The 27,035-nt window shown below is 42.7% G+C and overlaps 1 protein-coding gene across 1 annotated transcript in view; it reads left to right on the top strand.

Moving 5' to 3' along the window:
* The window catches only part of SLC2A13 (solute carrier family 2 member 13), a 222,952-nt gene that overhangs the window by 75,611 nt on the left and 120,306 nt on the right, over positions 1–27,035 (top strand). Inside the window, exon 4 of the mRNA XM_054988163.1 lies at positions 14,916–15,024. Within this exon, the coding sequence (XP_054844138.1) occupies positions 14,916–15,024 (109 nt within the window). The remainder of the gene's footprint in view (positions 1–14,915; positions 15,025–27,035) is intronic.

Genomic DNA, 27,035 nt, shown 5'->3' with positions numbered 1-27,035 from the left:
ATAGAGAAACTGAATTTATTGGTGTTGCAGTTTAAAGATTATGAAACATTTTATAAAAAATGCGTAATTCTAAACTGTCATTTATTTAATTTCGGTCTGAAAATGCTTGTTATAAAACCTCCAGTCTTTAATCTCAGACTGTGCAACTGGCAATATCGAGCTGATCAATATTGCCTCCATCAAAGTAATTTTTATTTTTTACTGACAGACATTATAAAAAGAGCTTTTTTGAAGTTGAACGTTTTTTTACTGTAGAGTACTATTCTGAACTAAAGGTAGGTTTATTTACAAAAATTCTGGCACCCAGGGCTGAAAGTCATTATACACGTGCAAAGTGCCTTTCAGTTATGAAGCCTAGGTTAGTAGTGGCTCTGTAGATGCTACCCTGTCTGAAGCACAGAGTGGAATGACATGGCAGGCAGCAACCTGACAGAGAGAGAGTGAATGTGTGTGGGAAGGGGAGGAGGAGCACTCATTCTGATAAGGGCTGGCTGAGTTCCCTGCACAACATCTGAAAGACCAAGATGTATGAGCAGTCTTGCCCATTTAGGGATGCCAACCTTTAATGACCTTTTCTGTTTATTGGCCATGTGATGCCTTGGTGCACAGGCATCTATTATGACCAGGTCGGGGTGTTTTGTGTTGTTTTTTTTAATTTGCGTCCTCCAGTTGTAATTAGCACCCAGATGCTGGCTTGGTGGCTTCTTAGTTAGCATCAATGAACACACAAAGGGCTGCAAGAAATGTAATCGTTTTAAGATAAGTATGATGCCTGTTACTGTTATTTGCTGTGATCTTGTCTTCCAGGCCAGAAAGGTTAGTCCAATAGGGCTCGCTACCAGGGCTTTTTTTCTGGGAAAAGAGGTGGTGGAACTCAGTGGGTTGCCCTCGGAAAAAATGGTCACATGGCTGGTGGCCCCGCTCCCTGATCTCCCCTGATCTCCGCTCTGTCTGGAGATCAGGGGGCGGGGCCACCAGCCATGTGACCATTTTCAAGAGGTTCCGGAACTCCGTTCCACTGTGTTCCAGCTGAAAAAAAGCCCTGCTCGCTACTATTATGGCTGATCCTGTGATGATCTTTTTACATCAAGATCAATCCTGCCCTTGAGGGATCCTCTTAGCAGAAAACAAAGACTTTTTCTGGGAATGGAATCCAGACATGGGATATAAACAAAGAACACTTTCTTTGCAGAGGTGAAGCGCTAGCTAATTATATACGTTTCATAGCACCTGTTCGTTGCCCTTTTGGATACATTTTTATCCCATCTTTCCTCAAAGGACAGTGTGGCATTAGTTGTCCTCCTCCCTCATTTTATCCTCATAACAACGCTTTGTGAAAGGGTAAAGTGAGAGAGAATGACCGGTTTGACGTCAATTAGTGAACTGAATGGAAGAGCGGGGAGCTGAAGTCAAGTCTTCTTAGTCCTAGGCTGGTATAATAACCTGTTGTACTGTGTGATCCGAAGACGTGTGCAGTCTTGATTACGATCCCAAATTTTCACTACGTAAAGCCAGTGTAAGGAGCCTGCCTTCTTTCCAGTGTTTTTTTTTAACTAGCTGTGGACTTCGGTTTTATACCTGGTCAGTAGAGACCTTCAGATCTAGATAGTGTGACCTACACAACAGGAGTAAGAGATCTGTGGCTAAGTGGCAAGGAACCAGTACAAACTTGGCGGGAAACTTTTTCTAGTTTTCACGTTATCTGGATCTTAAAGTTCATTAAAGGGACTAATACAAAGATCTCGGTATGGGACTCGCTAGAAAGTTTTAAGTGGTCAAAGAATAACAAATGCCCAGGAGGACCAAGTACCTGCTAAACAGCAAATTACTTCAAGCGTCCAAATTCTGGGCAAATTATGCCTCTCAGTGTGGGAGGCAAAAGGTTAAAAAATAGGTCAGAAAAAGGCAAAAGATTATAGCCATCAACCCCAAGTCAAATGGGGTCCAGCACAAAACCATGGATCCAGCAAATAATCAGAAGGGAAGAATGCAAGACCTGGTGTCATCATGGTCAGATTGGAGGACTTCGTAGTACGCAAGCATAAGGCATGGGTGGTTTGGAAAGTCGAAACTCCACTTTGGGGGGGTGGGATTCTGACCCTGTAGTGGAATAAGCAGCAGAGCGCCCAAATGACATTTTCCCCTTTCCAGGCTTGAAAAAGATAGGCGGCATAGCGGGGGTGGGCAGGTGTGCATTCTGGCTGGTCAAAGGGAAGTGTGAGATGTTCCAGGGTCTGGGAATAATCCCAGAGCAAAGAGGTTGGGGAGGGCCTTTCAATAGATTATTCAGCACCTTTGTGAGTCAGCGCTTTGTACATCTGTTGAAGGCACCCGATGACTCTCTGGTAGTATATTGATGTTCATTTCTTTACAAGTAAAATGTGGCTTCAAAACATTGTTTCTCCCAGATGCATATTTTCCCTCTAGTACATACAAAGAACAACTGCTACCCCCATTTTTTAAACTAACGAAGCAAATCCAAACACATCTTGGATTGTGTTTCTCGACTCCCCCCCCCCCCCATACTGCAGTTTCGTTTAAAAGATTTTATAACGTCAAAGGTGATTTTCCGGATCTTGAAAACCTTCAGTGACCCAGCATATGCTGTGTCGTTATATTATGATGTGGTGTACACCACTTCTTAGAGTATTCTCTGACCTCCTCTCACTTGGCCCCATTGTGGCAAGTGCCCACATCTTCATAAGTCCATTTCATTTGGCATACTTTTCAAACATTTGCCCTGGGAATTGGTCATGGGTCTGTATGATTTCACTTTTACTATGGGATAACTTTTCAGTGTCAGTTAAGGCAATTGAATGATGTGCGGTCCTGCATCCTCTACTGGCTCTCTGTGTTTTGTCTCTGTGATGGCTAGAGATTGGTTTGCTTGCTGGGATGTAAAAACACAGAAGTTGATCCCAGAACCAAGATGAACATGGGAACCTGGTGGTGGAGAGTGCCCTCATAGCTGACTTATGGCAACCCCTGGCAGGGTTTTCATGGCAAGTGACTAACAGAGGGGGTTGGCCCTTGCCTGCCTCTACAGCCCTGGGCCATCGTCACACGAGCATCTCTTCCGTTAAATTTACAGCATATAGCGTCCTACCTGTTATCGGCACAGTAACGTTTCTTTGGGTCACCTAATGGCTCTTCGCGCCACCAGCTGTCCACACCGAAGCACTCTGTTCTGTTCTCTCTAACCGCGCAGAAGCAGCTCCTCCCCCCCCCTTTTTTATTATTCTGTCGTTTAATTCCGCTATAACGGAATAACAGCATATAAACATTCCGTTAGAGCAAAACATTACGACCCTTTTGTTTTTCCAACTTTGAAATTATATAAATAGCCCTTTGCCCACAGAAAACTCCCTGTCTGACGTGATCCCCGTCGCTGACGACTCTGCCATGGCGATTGAGTCATTTTTACTTCAGCAGAAAGTTTGCATTGTGTTATGTCGTTATGGCGTTATAAGGACATAATAAAATAAAAAAAAGGGGGGTCGCAGGAAGAAATGGATTCTGGGATTGAAGGGAGGGCATAAGACGTTGCGAGGCGAAATACATCGATGTGAGGCATTCACACTGAGGCACAAAATAGCGCGACTATCAAGCACAAAGCAGAAGAGAGAAAATCGCTACAGTGTTGGAATAAGGTGGGTGTTTGCCGGGAAATAGCGCCATTTTAGCGCTAAATAAAAGCCCGTGTGACGACGGCCCTGGTCTTTGTTGGAGGTCTCCCATCCAAATACTAACCAAGTCTGACTCTGCCTAGCTTCTGAGATCTGACGAGATCAGGTTCACCTGGGCTATCCAGGTCAGAGTATAGGAAGCCTAGAGATGTAAAATTTCTGGAAATTTTAAAGCCATGAGGTTGTGTGTGTGTGTGTTGGGTGAGAGAGTGGAAATTTTGGCAAAAATGGAAATTTATGCAATACTATCAAACCTACATTTTTACTGATTGAACGACATAAAAGGCATCATTTATAGCTTAGGCTATAGCATTTAACTATTTGGCATATTTATGGAATTTAAAAGTATAAATATCTTCATTTTCTAGAAGAAAAATTGCATATATACCCAATACTTGAGAGCTGCAGATTGCTGCATACTATACTAAAACAGCGCATGGATTTTAATTTTTCTTCCATCTGAGAGGTAAAAAAATTAAAAGTTCAATTTAGAATGCTCCTTCTCTAGTAAACAAAATATAAATATTTTTTGGACAGACATTCTCTCATAGAGTCTCAGTAAGTAAGACAGCCAACGCTTTTGGATATGAAGTTAAGCTTTATAACACTGAACTTCTCAGAATGTGTTATCATTAAACACATTATACCATATTAATTGTTGCCAAAGTATACCAACATTTAAACAGAATCATTCTTGAAAATGTTTGCAGTAAAGGGGGGTATTTTTCCCCGATAGCTCCCCTATATTTCCCAATTTTTCCTTGGGAAAAATTGACCGAGTCCTCAGACTTTTTCATGCTGTACATTCGGAATGAGTGAAATACTTTGTTAAAACACATTTTTCTCACTGAAAAAGAGCATATTTTAAATAGGAAGGTTTTTTTAGCACTCCCCCAAGATTTCCAATTTTTCCATTTGGGAAAAAAAATAGGGGGGAAAGCGGAAAACTATTTTAAAAAATTGCCCCCTGTTGATTTTTTACATTTTTTCCTGTGTCTTTGCATCTCTGCTCACACCAAAGCATTACTTTGCACACGTTCGTTATTGATGATTAGTCTGTCATCGGATACAACAGGAAGTCTAAAACTTCAGCATGTGACGTACTCTGTAAAATAGTTCTAATACCTGATTTGATTACATTCTTTTCCCCAGAGTTTGTTCTTAAATAGAAAAGGCAATTGTTTTTATGCAGTTCATTAGACAGAGGGTCATGGACTCAGTATGAACAATTAAAGATGTAGTATTGACAGTGAAAATGTAAACTTGGACACTTCCTGCATGTTTCTGTCATTCTCATCATGAAGCTGTTAGTTCCAAAGTACATCATAGCCACTTTGTTGTGTGTGTGTGAGATTTGGAAGTGAACAGCAACAAAAATAACTCCAGCAACAAAAAATAATAGGTATGCTCACTTGGAGAATTGCTTTCCTTTCGAGTGGAGATAAGAAGAGCTGTCATGATAGATCCAATTTACTCTTTAATACAATAGCTGTTTGAAACATACCTGTCACTAAAATAAGCTGCACTGAGTGCTTCAATTTCATTCTAATCTTGAAATGCGTACCCTCACAATTTGCACACAATAGACTCTTTTAAGCATTTTAATATATTGGAGGGGGAGCATTTTCCTGATAATGCCATAATTTACTTTCACTCTGATGCTGGTATTGTTCAATACTTATTGAATAATGCCTGCTCCTTGACATAGTGCAGTGACGTTTTAACTCGTATATATCATAATTTCCCAGGGTATCCCAGACTCTCAAAACAGAAATGAAAAATTGCCTACCTTTAATTGGTGAACATGTTGATGGTTGTGCTCTTTGCAGATAGGAAGAAGAAGAATGTGTTGCAACCGACTCATCATGCGTTGCAACTGACTCATGATGATCCCAGCCACAGGGTGTTCCAGGCAGTAGAGGAGCAGAGTAGGTTTGCCGTTGCCTTCCTCCACCTATCAACCCCAGTCTTCTTTGGTGGTCCCTCATCCAAGAACTAACTCTGCTTAGCTTTCAAACTCCAACTATCTCAGGCTAAGCTTGGCTGCCTTCTGATATGAAACTTGATTTAAATGATTTGGATTATTAGTAGCAAATATGTTGGGCATGATCCGCTTGCACTTGGATACATGAAGGATCTCAAGGATCTAAATAAGGCTGAATACAGGACGTAAGGTGGAATGCACAGGGCGTAAGGGAATGTTGTGAAGTCTCCGTGTACCTCCCAGGCCATATCTCTGTCCAAGGAATTCATTTTCAGAGCATGCGCACATAATTATTTAATTTATTTCTGTATTTTATAGCCCACCTTTCCTGAGACTCAAGGTGGATTACAAATATAAAAAACAATGCAACCAGACCGGTAGTACAGGTTGATAGGCTGAGACACAGCCTAAGGCACATGGTGGAGGTAAAAATTTGATCCAGGACTTCCTAATTTACGGCTGAGTGTGAGCTAATGTAGCACAGTGCTTATCTAATAGACCAAGTATAATTTTTAACATTAAAGTATTATTGTTCATCATCAGATAGTATTCTTAAGGGTCCACAGATTGCTTTTGGTTGACCTGGTGTTATTTGCTCAAACACCAGACTATCTCCTTTTTATGCCACTACCAAATTTATGATAGTTACCACTATCACTTTCTATATCTAGAAAGAAAGAGGTTCCTAAAAATTATTTGACATAAATCTGGAGAACTTCACATTTCTATAAGATTTTGTGAATTCTAGAATCGCTTCATAATTATTTTCTGTTAATTTGTTCTTTATTATGAGATTTGTCAGTTCCCTTGATTCATTGCCCAAGAGTTTTCTAAAAACGTAGGAGCTTTTCTAAAAAACTTTTTGAAGCATATTTGCTTAGTAAAGTTTAAAGATTTTTTTGGGATCACCAATAGTATAAAGATTTAATATTATATAATGATTTAGATTTTCTTCTAATTGATTAATTTTTTTCTTGTTTCAAGTTACCCTGAAGCTTACTTTAGTGGTATCCCACAGCTTTCTGTGGTAACTCACCTATTAGTCTAAAAAAATCTTGCTCAGTTTCTTTTTAAGTACATGTATGGTATCCATAGTTTTCAACATTGATGTTCAGTCTCCATTTTAAGAATTAGCACGATCTAAAATTCCAGAAATTGTTGAAATATTGCCATGGGCAGAATTTTTGAGCCTATTTCAGATGTAACTAAATGAGGCAAGAGACCAGTATTATAGAAAAACATATTTCTTTGAAAGTAACTCTTCTGGGGATAAAATAAAAAGTAATTGATTTAACGTCAGGATTGTGATCTCTCTAAATATCTTTCTTACCCAGGAGTCCAATAGCACCTTAGACTTAAAAAAGTGTTGCAGCATGGGCTTTCATGGGTCTGAGATCCCTTCCTCTGTTACACAGAAATGTACATCCATCAGGCTGGGTTAATACTCAGAAGAAGGGGTGGAGAAGATATTACAAAGAGAAGCTGATGTAAAACATGATCCAATCCAAAGAGAAATCGGTTCACCTAGAATAGGTGTCAGATACTTTCAGCCAACAGTAGCAGAGTACAGTGAAGCCAAGTCTAATGCAGGAAGACAATGCAACACGTTAACAATGGTAAGGGATGGGATATACCATCTTTTCGTGCCTATAGTGAGTTAGGAATTACACTCTGCTGTTGTGAACTTATCATGAATTAAACATTGAGCTGTTAGTATCTTTTTTGTGTTAATAAGAATAAAAGAAAAAAAAGAATTCCTGGAATTCCATTCCAGTTGGAAAGAGTGGTCACAGTTTTTACTATGTATTTTTGCATGTTAGTAGTTTCAACCAGTTTTCACTAGATATGCATCCGCTTGAATGTACTATGAGTGGGAGCTTCTGATATTCCTGGTATGGTATGGGAAGAACACATGCTGAAGCGAATTGCAGGCTGCAAAGGATCAGAAGCAGACTTCAGACATCTAGTTTCCCAGACATCTTCTGGGGAACTGACATTTTCGTGAGAGCCAGTTTGGTGTCGTGATTAAGAGCAGCAGGACTCTAATCTGGAGAACCAGTTTTGATTCCCCTCTCCTCCACTTGAAGCCAGCTGGGTGACCTTGGGTCAGTCACAGCTTCTCGAAGGTCTCTCAGCTCCACCCACCTCCCAGAGTGACTATTGTGGGGATAATAATAACATACTTTGTAAACCGCTCCGAGTGGGCGTTAAGTTGTCCTGAAGGGCGGTATATAAATCAAATGTTGTTATTGTTGGTTTTGTATCTAATTGTGAACAATGGTCCCATAGTGCAGATCAAAAAATCCACCCAGAGGAGCCATGTACAGATAGGGAACGTTTTTCTACCTGGGGGAACCTCTAGGTTTGCAGAAAAATCAAAAAAGGTGAGGGTATTTTAAAAATTCCCAGAACCAGCAGGAAACTTACGAGTATCTGTGTTGACAGGTGTTGAGCAGTCTTTATGTCACAAATGTTGGTTGGCATTCTGAGGGTTGCTTAGCAACTCCAGAAACAGGCAATGGCCACAGGATTGCTAGGGAAGCACCACAACTGATCCAGGCAGCCAGCCAGCTGGGAGGAGGAGCCACCTCTGCACGGGGTGGTAATGGTAGACTAATACTGGGTGCAGCAGTTTACAACTGTCTTACTTTTTTCCTTCCCTTTTTCTAAGAAAATTATTCATTTTATGCTGTTAAAGCAGTAAAATAGGGCTGATAGGAAGTATTGAATATATATATAATTTCAATTTCCCCCAGAGTTACCAAAATAACCAAAGGAAAAAATCTATCTTTTCCTCATGACTTCAACACATCAAGGTAATGGTAACGAGGTAAAGTTAGTGCAGAATAAGTATCATTTTTTTGATTTCTTCACATTGAAAACTGTTAAATATTCCTATTATATGGATGTTTTATTTTTTCTTTTTCTGTTTCCTTTTCTCTGCCTTCTTTTCTTTTTTCCTTTATTTTCTTATTTTTTGATTGTATGTTTTATAATTACTTTAGAAATTTTAGTACAAATGTATATAAAAAAACACATCAAGGGCAAGGGAGCTTTTCAAAGATGTATCTGGAAGAAATTCTGTGATGTATTGTGTGTGCTTCTAGGTATTTTAATTTGAGAAGTTTGAGGTGGAGCATCAAAATATGGAGAACCAAACTCTGTAGGTTTCGCTGAACCAGTGAAATTTCAGTGTAGGTGGAGTTTAGCCAGGTGGAAATGGTTCCTATAAAGGAACCGTGTCCTCATAGGAAACCCACAACCAATAGTTTGTCCCAGGTTTCTACAAAGCAGAGCTATAAGAGAGAAATGCTGTAATGCCCTAACCCAACAAACATTGCTTTCCACTGAGGGGAAGGGACCTTAACACGGTAGTGGATTTGTTTGAAGTGCCTTTGAAAAGGTTCGTGGTAAAGCAAATCCAACTCTGGAATGCCTCTTGGGAACCTTGGATAGGGAAATTTTTGACTGTTTGCTTATTATCATAATCAGGGCTTTTTTTCTGGGAAAAGAGGTGGTGGAACTCAGTGGGTTGCCCTCAGAGAAAATGGTCACATGGCTGGTGGCCCCGCCCCCTGATCTCCAGACAGAGGGGAGTTGAGATTGCTCTCCGCGCCGCTGAGTGGCACGGAGGGCAATCTCAACTCCCCTCTGTCTGGAGATCAGGGGGTGGGGCCGCCAGCCATGTGACCATTTTCAAGAGGTTCTGGAACTCCGTTCCCCCGCGTTCCTGCTGAAAAAAAGCCCTGATCATAATAACATGCATTTAATGGTATAGAAAAGAACCCATGTGGAGAATTCTGGATGAAAAAATGGTGTTCGGTTTGTTGTTCTCAAACCTTCATTAATACCACAGATATAATTCTTAAAATGTCACATCAAATAAATAACAATTTGGTGTTCTTGGTTAGGAAAGCAATTTATGAAAATAAGGGGAATTTCTCATGTACAATCGCTGATGTGTTTTGGAGTTTAGTATTGCTTTCCCTTTTGTGCAGAAGAATTTTATTGGATTTTATTCGGTGATAAATTGGCTTCAAGTGTGGTAATATATCATGGGTCTGCCTAGACAGAATAAAATTGTGGTTCTAAAGTAAATTGCTCCCGTTGGTGAAATAGACCAAAGCGCTTTTTGGTCCTAAAATAGAGCTGCTCGGAGTCAAAGTGGTAAATTGGTCTCTTTATTTTTTGCATCCCAAAAAATATTGACAGGGCAAAATGATGTTCTTAAGTTACAGCAGTGGATTGTTTTACATACGACATTTACTGTCCTGATCCTGTTCCTTTGTGTGCTTGTGAGTTGTCTTGGTTAAAAAATGGAGCAAAAATGTGTTGCCTTCCTACTGTTAAACTTGAGGGGACTGTTTAAAATGATAAGAAGAGCCCTGTTGGGTCAGACCATTGGTCCATCTAGTCCAGCATCCTGTCTGGCACCATGGCCAACCAGTCGCTACGGAGGGCCCAATAATAGGGCACAGTGGCTGAGGCCTTCCCCTGACGTTGCCCTCTGGCACTGATATTCAGAAGTTTACTGCCTCTGAATGTGGAGGTTCCCTTTAGTCATCATGGCTAGTAGCCAGTGATAGACCTGTCCTCCATGACTTTTTCCAGTTCCCTTTGAAAGCTGCCTGTGCCTGTGGCCATCACTACATCCTCTGGCAGTGAATTCCACATCTTAATCTCTTGTTGTGTAAACAAGTATTTCCTTTTGTCTGTTCTGAATCTACTGCCCATCAGCTTAATTGGATGCCCTCAAGATCTAGTATTCTGAGAGAAGGAGAAGAAGTCCTCTCTGCCTGCCCTCTCTACCTCCTGCAGAATTTTATAAACCTCTGTAAGGAAAGAACTCTGTTCTTTCCAAAAACACCTGCTTTTTAAACAAAAGAGGGGCAATATTTAGTAGAACTTTGCCTAAAAATGTATCTATGTACTGGGAAACTTTTTATTCTCAGAATAATATTGAAGAGTTTTACATCTGAAAAACTATAAATGAATGGTTGTTGTGGGTTTTACGGGCTGTTTTGCCGTGGTCTTGGCATTGTAGTTCCTGACGTTTCGCCAGCAGCTGTGGCTGGCATCTTCAGAGGTGTAGCCCCAAAAGACTGTGACACTGAGAGATCTCTGTCTTTTGGTGCTACACCTCTGAAGATGCCAGTCACAGCTGCTGGCGAAACGTCAGGAACTACAATGCCAAGACCATGGCTATACAGCCCGGAAAATCCACAACAACCATCGTTCTCTGGCCGTGAAAGCCTTCGACAATATATAAATGAATGCTTTGAATATATTACAGAAAGCATCAAGGTATATTATTAATTCCTTCATTAATATTTGTACAAGATTACCAATCATCTGACATGCATATTTTTGTTAGAGTTAAGTCAAAAATTCTCTGACACGGTTTAGAGAATCCTGGATTTATCCAACCATTATTCCCTAACAGAGAAAAATGTCTAGACAGCTGGAGGTGGTGGTGGCATTTTTCAAACAAACATCAAATTTGCAGGGAACTTACTCCTGACCATCCAGTAAAGAACCCCCCCCCCAAAATTTCATGAATATTGGACACCGAGGCCCCCTGAATAAGGTGTCCCCAGCCACTCTCTATTGTTTCCTATGCGGGAAACATTTCCAAGGCTTTCCAGGCAAAGGGAAACTTTATCTTAGGCAAACCCTGACCCAAAGCTAGTCTCTCCCAGATGCAAGTCCCTTTCCCAATGCAAGCTAAACCAACAAAGCTTAACAGAACCAAAGGGAACCAATGTCAGACCAGAGAATCCCTAAGGAAAATCCCTTTACTGAAACGGGGGGTGGGGAGGCTTGTTGAGCTGCAGATTTTAAAAGGTGGCCAGCGGCGGCAGCTTGAAGGGCTCTTTTGGAGCTTCGGTGGGGGTGGAGTGGGAATCCACTCTGCCTGCTGCCTCCCCCCCCACCATCATCTTCTCACCATTCTCCTGCCACAGCATGGAGCTAACCTTCATTTGTGCTTTACCTTCCTGCTGCCACCACTCTCTCACTCACTCGCTGTGGCTGCCTGAGGTGTCTGCCTATGGCCAGATAATACAGCCCAGCAGAATCCAGCTGCCCACATCAGATCCAGGGCTCTTTTATGTGAACCAGAATAGCCTGCTTCAGTCCAAGGATCAGTGTCGGACCACCAGTGGGCACAAGCACCTGAGGAGTTCAGCTAGCTGAGAAAACCTACCTACCTCTTATAGCCAGAGTCCCACTACCGACATGGTCCACATGGTCCATCAGAGCAGCTCAGAAGGCTACCCCTAGCTCCTTGGGCCACAAGTGTAGAGTGATTTGGTGGGTGCCAGGTCTGAGCACTTTGAAGACAGAATGAAAGGGGTGGTCTGGGTGGTCCACAATCAAGATCAAGAGCACTTAGGCTTTTTGATCAGGTAGACTATCGTACTATTCTGGCTAAATCTCTGAGCCACTCAGGAAACCCGATGATGAACACTCTTCAGGGCACTGCTGATCCTACAAGCAAAAGAACTGCACGCTGGCACCATTGGCAAGCAAGACGCTGCACTGGCCATTGTCTTGCCATAGGCTGACTCAGTACTCACGCATCAAAATTTCTGGCGAAGATGTGGCAAGGTGGGGTTTCTGCATCGTTCTGAAGGCTCTGATGAAACAGCCCTTTGAACTAATCAGGGAGGCATCGCTGAAGATGCTGTTACTAAAGGCTCTTTCCCTGGTGACTGTTGCATCCACTCACAGGGCGTCAGAAACAGGAGTCCTGCCCCTCAGATGTTTTTGTCCAAAGGCATCTCTCGTTTTCACCACAGGCAAGAGGGATGCCTTCCTTCGTTTTTCGTAAAACTCAGTCATCCCAGTGAGATTTGGATACCAATAGGTTATTTTTTCGCCCTCTTCTGCTGTTTCAGCTATATCCTTTTATTCTATGCTTGTTTCTGTTTTGTTTGTTGTTTGTGACTTGTAATGGCCTATGGCTGAATACAATAAACCTATACTACAAGTTTACCATCTCATGTTGGCCCAGTTTTTTTTTTAACAGTTACAGCTTCTTTACTCCCATTTGTTCCCCTTTCTTGACAAGGAAGCTAGGGCATATTTGAAGCCTGAGGAGTCTCTTAACTGAGAAAGAAGTGACTCCTGCTAGTTGATACAGTAAATTGGGAGTTAGATCTTGCCTTCTGACCTGATGTTAAGATGCCCTTCCTACTTTAGCACAGAAAGAGCTTTTGGGATAAGTCTGATATTTTCCCCCCTTGGCATGGCATCCATTTCAGAATTTGAGAATGACTTTGTGTTGAATAGATCTGTTTTGGAAAACTGCCTATAAAAATTGTAAGGGTGTAGATGTGTATGCTTCTATTTATGGCTACATTATTGTAATGAATTTGTTCTAACAGTTTAGAATGCTTGATATATGGGTAATGCACTGCCTTGAAAAGATACAAAATGTTAGCGTGATATATAACTGTAAACACCAGAGCAATTTCTGAGTTCTAAAACTGCTGTAAACATGAATACGTTATGTGCAGTATTTTTATAAAGTCACTTTTATAGCTCTTTCATCGCATTGTTAGTTTTAAATCAAGGAAGTAAAGCATAATGAGATTATTGCACAACTTTCTACTTTTTCATTTTTCCATGTGTGGATGATTTCAGCAACTGCTTTACAATAGTTTGTAAATAAAGATGCCTTCCTTTAACTGCAGCAACCAAGTTGTCAGGAGCTATGTTTAAACATTTGGAGGAACGTTTAAATGAATGAATATTTACTGAAGATCAGAGAATGCAGTATTAAATAACTGAATATTTAAGTTGGAAGGAGGAGCAAAGCAAGTAGTTTATATGTTATGATATATTACCAGTCAAAATTCTGTAACACTTTTTATCCGTATAATAACTACATTAAAATGTTCTAGTTTGAAGTTTACACATCTTGAAGAAAAATGCCTTCGGTTATAATTGTTATTCACTGCTGCTTTGAGCCAAAACACACGTTAAGAAAAACCTAGGTTCAGCATGTGTTCTCTTACCTCAAGGTTTGCCGGGATCTGTAGGCGTCCTGGAAGCTTAAAGATCTGTAGGGGTCCTGGAAGCTTAAAGTCCTGGAAGCTTAAAGGATCTGTAAGCGTCCTGGAAGCTTAAAGGCGTCCTGGAAGCTTAAAGCTTAAAATACAGGCGCCTGTATTTCCCTTTCCCTTTTTGCTGCTCTGTAAATGCTAAACTTTAAGCTTCCAGGACGCCTACAGATCCCAGCAAACCTTGAGGTAAGAGAACACGTGCTGAACCTAGGTTTTTCTTAACGTGTGTTTTGGCTCTTTGTAAACAGCAGCAACTCCACTGTTTGTGGTCCTAGTTAGGAAGAAATAGAATTGAGAACCGAAATGTGTGAGTGGCCGTTATGGAGCAACGTGAAATCTTTCTTGGTATTGTCAGGCTATGGAAGACAGGATACGTTGGAGGTGACTCCCGGCCCTTGCAGCAAGAAATCCAAGCTCTCTTGAGTAAATAGGTCTTTATTGAGATATCACAGGCTCCTCAGTACGTATGTCCATAGGTTACACAGAAGGATTTAAAGGCCTCTGGCTGTACACAGGTCTCTTGTTAAGAATGATGCAGTGAGCACAGGTTACATTATATCAACCCTTTCACATGTTCCCCCCACCCCTCTGGCTCTCCCGGCCGAACACAATCAGTAGCGGGGCGGAAGGAGCTGTCCCAAGACTGCTGCGGCGAGCCATCCGAGATAAGGGCTCGCTTGTCTTGGAATCTGGAAAGCAACAGGGAGCAGGTGCAGGAGGCTATTGCAACATATCATACACGGAATGAAGAACATGGAAGGACCGTGGGTGACGGACCTGACAGGGGTATCCTTCTGGGCAAGGATTTGGATAAGTTCAATCCAGGCAAATTCTGGTGGTTGAAGAGCACTACGTAGACTGCGTATCATTCCATCTGTGGTTACGCACGTGGCCTTTGGTATTGCCTTCACCCAATTTTTGCATTGTCCGATCTTCAGTAAGCCTAAATAATTTTGTTTCATTGACTTGTCCTAAACTGGCAACATTCGAGACACCTTATCTGTGGCAAATAGTTATTTGGAAGTAGTTTAAGCTGTAAGAATGTATCACCAAAGTAGAGTTTGTACAGAGCAAGCCTCAAAATAGGCGTGTGCGTGTGGTGCAATACTGGAAAAGAGTTAGCAGATGACTGAACTGGTATATTAATGAACTTCATTTTTGTTCATTTGGTTTAAGCTGGCCTGGTGATCTGCAGAATGCTGACCTATCCTCCAACTCGAAGAGAATTAATTGTGGGTTGTGGTCTACAAATGTTCCAACAGCTGGCAGGGATTAACACAGTCATGTATGTATCAATTTTTTACCTTTCTTTCAATGTTGGCATATATTTCAAGTGTTCAAGCTCAGCTGAATGTAAAACGTAAGCAGATTTTCTCAGTTATTGAGTACGATGCAGAGAAGGGAGGAATACATAAAAGAAACTTTCAGTAATGTTTTTACATTTTGGATTGGTTTTGATTTGGATTTCATCATTTCCCCCTCTTGAAAACTCCTGGAAAGATTTTCATCTTGTACTTTCTGATGGGCTTGTGCTAAGAATAGGAGAGTGCAGATTTGCAGACATGGGTGGGCTGAATGCAGGTGCGTCCAGCTGTATTCTATTAAAATCTCTGGATTGAACCCATGCAGTGTAAGAAGAGGGGCCACTGTGGTCCTTATCCCTGGTTTTTTTCAGTTCCAAAAAGTATTCCAGATACTTGTTGTTTGTGAATCTTTCTAATCATTGTGTAAAATATCTGCAGTCTACTATACATATCCATCATCTACAGTAGATGTGGGAGAATACTTGTGTTACATTCCATACTGCTCATCCCCCTGGATTTTGAGACAGTGGTATATTTGGCACAACATTTTTCTAGCCTGTTGCATCTAATCAGGGCTTTTTTTCTGGGAAAAGAGGTGGTGGAACTCAGTGGGTTGCCCTCAGAGAAAATGGTCACATGGCTGGTGACCCCGCTCCCTGATCTCCAGACAGAGGGGAGTTTAGATTGCCCTCTGCGCCGCTGGCGCGGAGGTCAATCTAAACTCCCCTCTGTCTGGAGATCAGGGGGTGGGGCCACCAGCCATGTGACCATTTTCAAGAGGTTCCGGAACTCCGTTCCCCCGCGCTCCCCCTGAAAAAAAGCCCTGCATCTAATACTCACTGTGAGCGTGAATTGCTGTGTAAATGAAAGAGGACACAAATGGTGTATGCTGTTGCATCTATCCTCAGAACGATTTGATGCCAGGCCTGTATTTTGCTCCATTGGAGCAAATAGCAGCCCCGTGGATTAGTTTTTATTTGGGAAAATGTGTGTGTGTGGGGGGGGGGGTGTTTAGACAAAATGCAATGCATATGATATTTAAATTAATTAAGATTAGGTAAATGTTATAAAGCGCATGTGTTTGCAGTGTACCTTTTAAGTGCTTTCGTGTGCAGTATAAGAGAATCCAAAAGCAGTATATTGAAACCTTATAAGATTTATGGTACTCATTAGCTGACTTTGCTTATCCTAAACATACAGATGTGTTTGTGATCTAAACACCTTACCAAGCAGTAGTTTTTGCAGACGGCATGGAAATTACTCTTGTCAGAAAGTGTGAGAGGGAGAAGAGGAGAAAGTTACTCTAGTAGAACTTTTAGTTACAAACAAATGGTAAGGTAAAGATTTAGCTATTTATTCCTTAGAAGGCTAGAAATAAAAGTGTGTGATCTCCTGGGGAGGGTAGAGCATCTGGTTGGCGTGCAGAAGGTCCTCGGTTCAATCCCCAGCATCTCCAGTTAAGGATCAGGTGTTGGGTATGTGAAAGACCTCTCTCTGAGACCCTGGAGAGCTACCAGTTTGAGTAGATAATACTGGCCTTGATAGACTTGTGGTCTAAGGCAGCTGTGTGTGTTCGGTGTAAAAGAATTTCCTTTTCAGTTTCCTTATTTGGTATGAGGCATGCTCAGACCAAAAGCATTTTTAAACACAAGAAATTGAAGCACATATTTGAAGGATATTCACCCACCAAACAGTTTTTGAGGTTGGTTGATACTGTGGATTGTAACCCTGTATTGTTTCCTTTATTGAGAACTGACATTTTATAGGTCATTTTAGAACTTGAAATCAATCTAATAGTAGCTTTAAAGGTATTCTGTGACCCAAAGATTAATAGTTCACTGCTGAAATGCTGCTATGTTAGAATTGCTTAAGTTTCTGCCACACGTTTTCCAAGCTGAATATATCTTTCATATTGAATGTGAGAGCCATGGGCATGGACTGAGCCACAAATAGATACTATTTGGGGGAAAGATGCTTATGTGTGAGCATCAAATAAGACATTGCTGTGTGCAACTGTTGAAAAAAATGGTTTTACTGAGAAGCACGAGGACATTTCAGAACTCAACAGTAATTTTTTTTATATAAAATTTTTTATTTTTAATTTCTAACATAGAAAACTACAAAAAACTACAAAAATATAAAGGAATTTTGATGAGTAATGTGGCCAGTCCTTTTCTGTTACTTTCCAAAATACCGTCATAATTTGTAAAGATACATATCTGGGTTTTAATAACACAGATGTATCCAGAACAGGGAATTGCAATAGAAAAATAAAATCTGTATAGCTGACAAGTTTGGGACATATAGTATGCTTCCACAATTAATATAAATTTTAATAATTAATTTCAGCACTTGGTATGGGATTGTTTTGGAACAGGGAACTTGTTCAACTTGAAATTATTAGAAACATGAACGTCAATAGCAAGACATTCTTCCCTGTGTGGTCCTTCAAAAGTTGTTATTGTGTGTAAATAACTTGTAGTCTGTGTTGTTATTGTGTGTAAACTTGCAGTGAACAGAGAGTATTCAAAATGTAGACAGTCAAATACTGTTCCCTAACTTAGTGCTTATTTAAATATAGCTTCTTTGCTGGAATTTGATCCTCTTGTCTGCTGCCAACCTGCTAAGCTATTAGGATCTGCAAAATGGAGCTTTATACTTGGATAGGGTGATAGAAAGGGCGAGGAAAATCACAACTGGCAGTATGTCATATTAGATGACCAGTTAGATCCAGACTAAACTGGCAATTTTCTCTGGTTCTCCCTTCTTGCTGCAACCCCTCATGCCATTCCTTGGCGTCCTCTGTCCCCCAAGAGCAGCCTTTTGTGGAGATCAGTTGGCTCCTGCGGGCAGAGGGAGACAGGGAAGTTCCACTCTGCCATGGGAAAACTTTGTTTAGATCCAACTCAATAAGTAATACTGCAGATCACTGAAAGTACTTATTGATACTGTTAATTCATTGCTGTGTCTTCTATACAGTCCCACATGGGATCTACGCATGCTCAGGCCAGCCACAGACATTCTAAAGCTCCTAGGAGCGCGAGACACTCCCCTAGCCTTTTCACGCACTTTCCCTCCCTGGTGCAGCTATAAAAGACGGGGCGAGCGGCTCCCTCCGTCAGTTTTTCTTTTGCCACCTCTGAAGGAGGACATTCTCTTTTCCTCGGATCCATTGTATTGAATGCGAGTCAGGCCCTCTTCAAGAAGTGTTCCTATTGTGGGACGAAAATGGCCCAATCGGATGGGTATCACAAATGCCTCTTCTGTATCAGAGAAGGACACAACACCTTGTGGTGTGTTGTCTGTAAACAATTTATACCCAAAATGCACCAAAAAAAGAGTGTCACAGCTGAAAGTGGCACTTTGGGAGTCAGCTGCAGATAAAGAACTTTTCGGTTCCTCCTACCTCTTTGGCTCCTTGCTTGTCTGCTAAGGACCAGTCAGTCCCTGGTTTGTTGGCACTGGTCCCACCTCAAAGCCAGTCGGAGCTGGCTTCTAAGAAGGCAAAACTTTAGTCAAAAATGTGGACAAGACTTTGACTTCGAAGGGCCACAAGAAGAAGAAATTGTCATCATTGAACCCGGTACACCAGATCCTCTGAGTCCAGCTAGGGTTCTAAGAACATCTTCCCCGATGCTGAGATGCCACTCCATTTTGGTTCTGTCCCATTCCGAAGGGGAAAATCTCGAAGTTATTGAAACATCACGGCTGTATCCCTGCTACCACAGTCTCCTATACGTCCATCTGAGATCCATATACATTCCTCGATTCTGTCTGACAATAACAATCAACTGGAACTGGCTCAGCACCGAAGTCACCATCGGTTCCATTACTCACTGTGTAGTTCACCCTACTATCATTATCATCTTAATTACTGTTTCCATGACTGAAGTCATAAAAAGCGAGCCGTCACCTACTAAAAGGGAAACCTAGAGTTACGTGATTTTACTACAGCTGCCAAAAATTTAGTTACACACTAAGTTACTTGTTTATCTTAATCTCTTAATAGCCAAGAATATTTAGCTTTAAGATAGATAAAATCCTACTTAAACAGAGGAAGAATCAATTTAGCTCTCCAAGCTAGAAATTCAGGACACTCCAAAAGAGTATTACCTATAGAATCAATTTGCTTAGTGCTACCATCACTGATATGCTTATGGGTATGAAGGTTCACCTGGAATGTAACTGCCTCTTCATTATATCTTCCATGAGGAAGATGCATATATCCAGGTCTACTTGGAACCAAAGCAAAATTGAACCAACTCTGAACTCTTCCACCCAATCAGATGACGACTTTGATGTCAGTTTCTTTTCATCAGAACCATCCCTACCAAAATTCCTTACTGAGAGCTCTGCTGTTTCCCCAAGTGAAGACCTTGGATTATACAACCAATGGCTGGTTTGCATGGTGAGGTCCTTGGAAATGGAAGTGAATTGCTGTCCTTTTACCTGCTTGTAGCCAGTCTTGAAGGTGCTGCACTTGGAGGCAACTGGTTCTGAAGCTTTTCTGATCATGCAACAAATGCTTCTGTCTGGAGCTGGAGCCGCTGGCCCCAGACATGGCAGCGATGCTTCCCTGCCGGAGTCTGAAGAATGTGGGGCCAGCCGTAGCAGCCTTCCCACTCCCCGTCAGCACCCCTCTTACCAGCTGGGGTGGAGAGGAGTGCATTGCTGCCGGAGGCCAGGAGAGCGCCAACAGGGCAGGGAAGCCAGCTGAGTGGTGAAGCAGCAGTGCGGTGGCAAGAAGCAAGGAGGGAGCTGACAGGGCTAGGCTGCTGGCTCAGCTGCGCAGTGGTGCGGGGGCTGCGGGCCGCCTGTCAGCTGAGAGGTGTGGCAGCAGCCAGCACTGCCACTGCAGCCTCTGCTGAAGCCTGGGAACAGCCCAGGCCACATGGGGGATCTGAGCCGGAGGAAGTTGGGGCAAGCCCAGCCAGGATGCTGGGCGAGCCCGTTGGTGGAAGAGGCAGGCCAGTCTGTCCCTGGAGCTGGCAAGCCATTGGGTCCTGGCTGGTGGGGGAGGCGGGGCGCTCCACTGAAGGACGGGGCCAGAGCCCGTCACAATGAGGAATCTCTGGTGTGAGTGGTGAGAATCCAAGGGATCTGGGTAACACAGAGGCAGATTGGATGCCCCGCTGGAGGGGCACTATAAAGGGAAGGGCTTCTGGTGAGGCCAGGGAGGAGAAAGCTGAAGAGATAGGAGTGAGGGAAGTTCACAACCCAGCAGGCAGAAGGAGGAACCAGGTGGCGCAACCCCCTCCCCTGCCCTATCTGAGGTTTAGAGAGACCTTCCGCCCAGCACTCAGGAAGATGGCTGAGGGCGGAGGCAGCACGGCGGGCAGAGTGGTGGCTCACAGCTTGATGTGACAAAAGATGTTTGAACTCCAGACAGGATGGAGGTGTTGACAAAGCAGTCCTGGAGAGTCTTTTCCAATAATGAGCTTCACACCCTCCTCCTGGGTAAGTCAGCTCACGAATCTCCCATGTGGGACTGCACAGAAGACACAACGATGAAAACAGGGTTGCGCTTACCTGTAACTTTGTTCATCGAGTGGTCTTCTGAGCAGACGCACATCCCTCCCTTCTTCCCCACTGTGAGTTCTTATTCTTACCTTTTCTTTTGCACAAGTGGCTTAGAGAATTGAGGGAGGGAGCAGCTCGCCTCATCTTTTATAGCTGTGCCTGGAGGGAAAGCGCATGAAAAGGCTAGGCGAGCATCTTGTGCCTCTAGGAGCTTTAGAATGTCCACACCTGGCCTGTGCATGTGCAGATCCCATGTATACCTGCACAGAAAACCACTCGATGGACAACAGTTACAGATAACTGCAGCCCTGTTTTATCATTACACATTCCTTTAACACAGAGGAATTCAGTGGCAAAATAAGTGAATTAACTACAGTTGTGAATTGCACCATTAGGGTACTTTAAATGGTGAACAGCAAGGAGATTAATTGACTTCAGTGTCAATTAAGACACTGGAGTAGACTGGAGTAACTCACCATAGGATTGTATTGTAAATACTTAAACACGTGATATTGTGTGAAGTAAAAGATCCGGTTTTTTAATGACAACGCTGAGAATGCTTAATAATTAGAATTTACATGGGAATGTAGACTCCTATTCTTAATTCAATTCTTTTATTATTTGTGCATATTAAATGGAGATTTTATGATTGGTTGCTCAGTATCTATTTTTCATCATCTCTGTAGTGCAGAATGAAGTGTGCTGTGTTTGTGATTGTTGATAGTTCGTTTTTGTATTTCTTCGCTTTGAAACATACGCATTGTCCAAGAGCCATTGAATTAAGATTTGGCCTTTAGAACAATTTGGAACTCAATACCAAGAAATAAATTATTATTACTTTTGCAAAAGCGTGTCCTTTTCCAGCTCTCAAGCAGGGAAGCAGCAGCAGGTCAGAGAAGCTTAGTGAAAGAAAACAAATAGTAGATTTATGTAAGAAAAAGAGGGAAAATATAGAAGAAAAAAGGCAGAATTAATTCAGTCAGGCTTCTTTCTGTATAGCTTGAACATGAAATAGAACCTCAGCCTTAGTTTATTAGTTATAGTTAAAAAAAGCTCCAACAAACAAATCCTACCTTAAGATATTTCAATTTTCAGTTCAAGCTTGAGAAACATGTTTAAGCTTGTTAATACATGGAACGTTTGAGTCTAAATTTCCAACTCGAAGCAATATTTCTTCCTCACATATAAAATAAAATCAAGAAAGCTTTGCTAGCTGTGAGCCTCAGTTCCAACAATTAAACAAATAATGAGTTCTCAGTAATGGAGAGGAAGGCAGCATTACAATGCGATTTGCTCTAGACCAATTTATCTAATCTTGTTCCTTAGATGATTTGTTTGCAGCAGTTTTAACCTACCTTGCTCTTTTAAAAGTCCTAAAGGTGGCTCACAATAAAATACGATCAATATATAATTAAAACAATCTAAAAACAAATAAAATAAAATATAGTCAGCAAAACCAAATCATGATAGTCAAAATAATGAGCAGCTGCAGAAGGCGTAAAAATAAACCTAGAAGCTCAGGAAAAATAATACATATAGTTCTTACTAAAACTAATAAAATCAGTAGTTTGATTTAAATATTGCATCCTCTGGGTATGGAGGTCACGAAATTGACCCCCATTTGGCTGTATACTTTCTCTCCTTACACTTTTTGTCTTGTTGCTCTTTTTTCGCTTAAAAAACCCCCCTCTTTCCACTAGTCTATTTTATTATTCCTGTTCAGCCATGGAAAGGGCAAATCATTGCTTGTCAGGAGATGCCTCTGCGACGGCCGTAGGATCATCCAGCAGAGAGCCCAGCCATGATCCAGCAGGTCCCCGCGACAAACGGTGGTTTCCTTAAAAAACGCAGTAGCCCACTAGGGAGGAAATAGCGAGTTGGATCTAGACTAACGTTTGCTGTCAATGCAAGCAGTTTTTGCCTGTGGAATATGATTTTTGTGCCCTCCCCTCCCGGCAGCTGCCTAAAATGCCCCCCATCACATTACAGAGAGAGGGGATCCTCTGAAACAGGAATGGGGGGCATTTTGGTCTTCTGTGTGTATGTGTGTGGGGAGGGGGGGAGATCAGACTCTTTACGTCTGAAGTTCTTGCACCCATGAAAGCATTAGTCTTGTTCCAAGCCACTGGTTGAATCCCTGGCTGAATTCACTTCTAAAGAGGAAAACGGGCTCAAAAGTGTGTCTTGGTTCCAAGACAGGGAAGGTGCAGTGGCATAGGACACAGTCTGTGAACTCTAGTCCTAGAGCTTGGACTCTAGTGAATCACCCCATGTCAGACCCCTGCTCCAGCCTCAGGGAAACGAAGACTCATTTCAGGGTCACAAAAGGCTTTAACAGTTAGAAGCCTGGAAAAACTTTTAAATTTGTGATAGTTTGTTCAAGATACAGGAAAAGTGCTGTAGGCATAACACCCTCCACCTCCCCTGCCACTGCAGACGAGAGGCTCTCTCCAGTGGTAGAGGGATGAGGTGACCCATCTCTACTCCATCAACATCATAGACACAAGCAAACGCCTTGTTCTGCAGGTTGGCCTAGAAAGGCCGCCTGTTCTTTTAAGCCTTCCTGCCATGTAATAGATGTACAAAAGCAGGTGTTTTTAATCTGATGGTTCTGAATCTGTTTCATGGGGAAGAAGGGGACCTCTTTCACAGTTAAGGGCGAATAGATCGTCTTGGGGAAACAGTTGTCTGACTTGCTGCTCTTCAGCATTCATCATGTCTTCGTAAGACAGTTCTCCTTCTTCCCTGCCTGATAAAAACGAGTGTTTTAGAGCGCTCTGATTCTGCACCGGAGCCACCTAAGGAAGATGTGTAGACTAATGCTACAGTGCAGTCCTAGCAGAATGGCCTTAGACTAGAGGAACTGCTTAGCATGGCACGGTTAGGGGTGGTGCAGGTGTATGAGAATTCTTCCCAAGCAGGGGGGAAAATAGCATTTATTTTTTTGATGAAGCAGTTAAAGAGGAGTTAGTACAAAATGCCTTACAGTGCAATCCTATGGGGCTTAGTCTCCAGTCTAAGCCCCTTGAAGTCAACAGGCTTAGACTAGAGTAGAATTGCATTGTTAGTTTCCTGCAAGGAAAACTACAAGTGCACCCTGTACTTGAGAGAGAGGTGTGCACTGCTGCACCCCACAATATCTCAGCACATCTATATCAGTTTTTGCCATCTGAGAGGTAAGAACACATAAAAGTAGAAATTAGCAAACAAAATTTTGTAGTAAACAAAAACAGTCACAATTTAGTCACAATAAGCATGTTTCATACCTGCGTTAGAGTAAACTGTTTCAGAATGTATTATCAGAACTGTTTCAGAATGTATTATCAAACATATTATAGGATATTAATTGTTGCTAAAATTATTAAAATTTATTTGTTGTTATTAACAAAGTATGTTTTATATGTCTGTTGTATACACTGCAGTTAATATTCTCTAATGCTGTAGATGGTCTTACATAATACTTTTCATGCTCTGTATTCTGAGTGAAGCCTTGCCTTAAAAAGCATTTCACTCATTGCAGAAGAAGAAGAATAATCATGGGAGTTTTTTTCTCAGTGCTCCCCAAAATTTTCTGAGAACATAACTTGGGGAGGGGGAGTCCTCAGGGGGGAAAGGTATTGTGTCCCCTCCACACTTTTTCTGATTTCATCCCTCTGCCATTAGGTCAGGCTTACACTTCTTTCTTAAGGACAAAATGGTGATAAGGGCTAAGCTCTATCATGCTGAGTGTTTATTCCTAAGGTTAGTTGCAGGCCAGTGCCGAATGGGGGAGGAGAGCGGGGGGGGGGGCAAGGCGACAAAACACAACAGACAACAGTTGGAGTTGAAAGAGGCCACAATTTTATTGATATTGCAGCTCGCGGAGCATTGGCACTGCATAGGGCACTGATCTGAGCATCGGCTGACCTGACTGATGACCCCCACACTCCCTCAGACCGCTGCTGAGAGTGGGGAACCATGGGATGACAGCCAGTGGGACGCCATGTGGGTGTACACTCCTGTGTGGATCCCATCACCTGGGAGTGAGGTGGATCTGACAGCTCCCGCTGGGCATGCACCAGCCATGCCTCACTCCCCAGATCCCTTAAGGGGACCCCCATAATAGGGAGACTGAGCTTGCAGGCCCTGTTTCCCCCCAAACGGATCAGTGCCCAATGACCAATCCGCCACAAGAGCCACAAAACAGCTCCCACCAACGCTCCTAGAGCTGAAAAACCAAACCCAGTGGGCTCCTCAATGTCCTGCAACCACACGTCCAGGCTAGGGTTGCGAGGCCCCCTCGATCTCCCAGCAGGAGACTGGGGCCTGGCTCTTACCTTGGAGGATCCGTTTTGGCACGGATCGGGTCTGTTTTGATGTGGATTGGGCCCATTTTGGACCCTTGTGGAGCGTGGGAGCGTTCCTGCACTCCGCAGGGGCCCCGATCCAGGCCAAAACAGGCCTGATCCTGGGGCTGCTGTGCGCTGGGGCACACAGCACCGCAGGGGGGCGCGCATGGAAGGTGCCCCCCCGCTGGCCAGGTAAGATATTGAAGGTTGACAACTGTGCCAGCAATAGAGCGATGCTAACCCTTGATCCTAGCAGCAGGGGGCACTGGGTGCTGTGGAAGAAGCTAAAAGACTCCAAACTAGCACCTGGCCGAAAGGAGATGTGGGCCGTGGAGCCCTGGGTGTTTTGAGCCCAACAGTCAGTTAAAAACAGGGAATGGCTGCACAGATGGTAATAATAACTAATAATAATAACTGTGCTTATATACCACTCTTCTAGACAGGTTAGTGCCTCACGCAGAGTGATAAACAAGTTAGTGTTATTATTATCCCCACAATAGAGTGGGGAGCTGGGGCTGAGTGGAGTGGCTTACGCATGGCCACCCATTGAGCTCATGGCCGTGGTGGGATTCAAACCAGTAGAGTGCTGATTCAGAGGCAAACCACTTAACCACTGTGCTACAGCCACTCTGGGCACAAAAGGGGTGTGCGTGACATGGACCTAGCAGTGTGACCTGTGTCAGCCTGACATTCTTGAAGCAGCGGAGGAGCAAACCATTGAGGGGGGCAGTAGCCAGGAACACCCTCATTAGGCTACAAGGTACACCTCTCCTGCTGCTAAAGGAGAAATGCAGTGAGATACCCCAAACCTGGTTGGCTACCCCCTGGTTGCATATCGGGGGGGAAAGCCAAGCTGGTCTCCTGCTGAAAAGCTTATAAGCCAACCTCAGTTTGGAACTTTCCCCAGGAATTGTGAAGAGGCAAGAGAAACCATTTATTTACGTTAGTCAAAGTCTGTCTTTCTCACTGAGACTCAGGGCGGACCACACAGTGTGGACCAGTATCACCCACCTGAAAAACACCTCAATGCATATGTAATAGGGCATATAATGGAAAGATGCCAGAATTCATAACCAGCAGAAATCCCAGGTGACGCGCCATTAATTATTGAACAGGGTTGGTGCCACCCAAACAGGCCACCCAAACTCCAAACCAAACTGGACACTATGAATTTGTGATATGTTCTTCCTACTGTATTATGAAACTGAATAGATAGCCATTGCCAAGAGTTTGAGAGGTCACTGAGAAGCATCTCCATGTTATGAGCTGTTTTGAATTTGCATAACCATCTAGGATTGCTTCTCTCACTCTGCTTTCGGTTTCTGAAATTTGGCTAGGTCAATAAAGATTTAACTGTTTACCTTCTGCTTCTCCCCCCTTTTGTCCACTCTGGAAGCATGGTGAGCCATAGATGTGACCATGTATAATGTAGTCCTATGACCTCTGGGTATGGGATATGCATGTGCAGGGGTACCAGCATAGGTTTGCCCTGACATGGGTTTCTTGGTTGACAACAGCATGGCAGTCTGCACATACCAGGCTCATAGACAAAATTTTGGAATAAAAAGTCCCACAATGGAGGATACTTAAGGTGTCAAAGTACTCAAAAACAAGTCAGTGTGGCATAGTGGTTAGTGCACCAGTCAGGTTCAAATCCTCACTCACATTATCAACTCCTGAATCACATTATAGCTGTATCTCTTACAATCGTTATAGCTGTATCTCTTACAATCTCATACTATGATATGCCAATGTCTCTTCTACATAGTTCTGTTTTTTGGAGTCTATGCAAGAGTAGTACTGTGGGGCCTCCTGACCTTATCCAAAAGTCCGTTCCATCACATGGAGTCCATCACCAGCAATGTTCTAGTGTAATCAGTAACCATTGTAAGAAGTAAGCCTCCAAGCTGGAGTTCTTAGCAGCCCCTTTTCAACCAAGCATTCTTCTTACAGGGGTGCATAATGCGAAAGCAGTTGGAAGATGGCAAAAGGATTAACTCTCCGTTCCCTAGCCCCCTGTCCCCCCCAATTTCAGTTCAAGCCTCCCATGGCTGCATCTGATGAAGAGAACTGTGATTCTCGAAAGCTTATGCTACAATAAAGTTGGTTAGTCTTAAAGGTGCTACTGGACTCTTCTTGATTTT

The sequence above is a fragment of the Eublepharis macularius genome, chromosome 9 (genome assembly GCF_028583425.1).
Source record: "Eublepharis macularius isolate TG4126 chromosome 9, MPM_Emac_v1.0, whole genome shotgun sequence".
NCBI lineage: Eukaryota > Metazoa > Chordata > Lepidosauria > Squamata > Eublepharidae > Eublepharis > Eublepharis macularius.
Note: the sequence above shows the minus strand (reverse complement) of the source record. Positions and strands in the feature narration are given on the sequence as shown.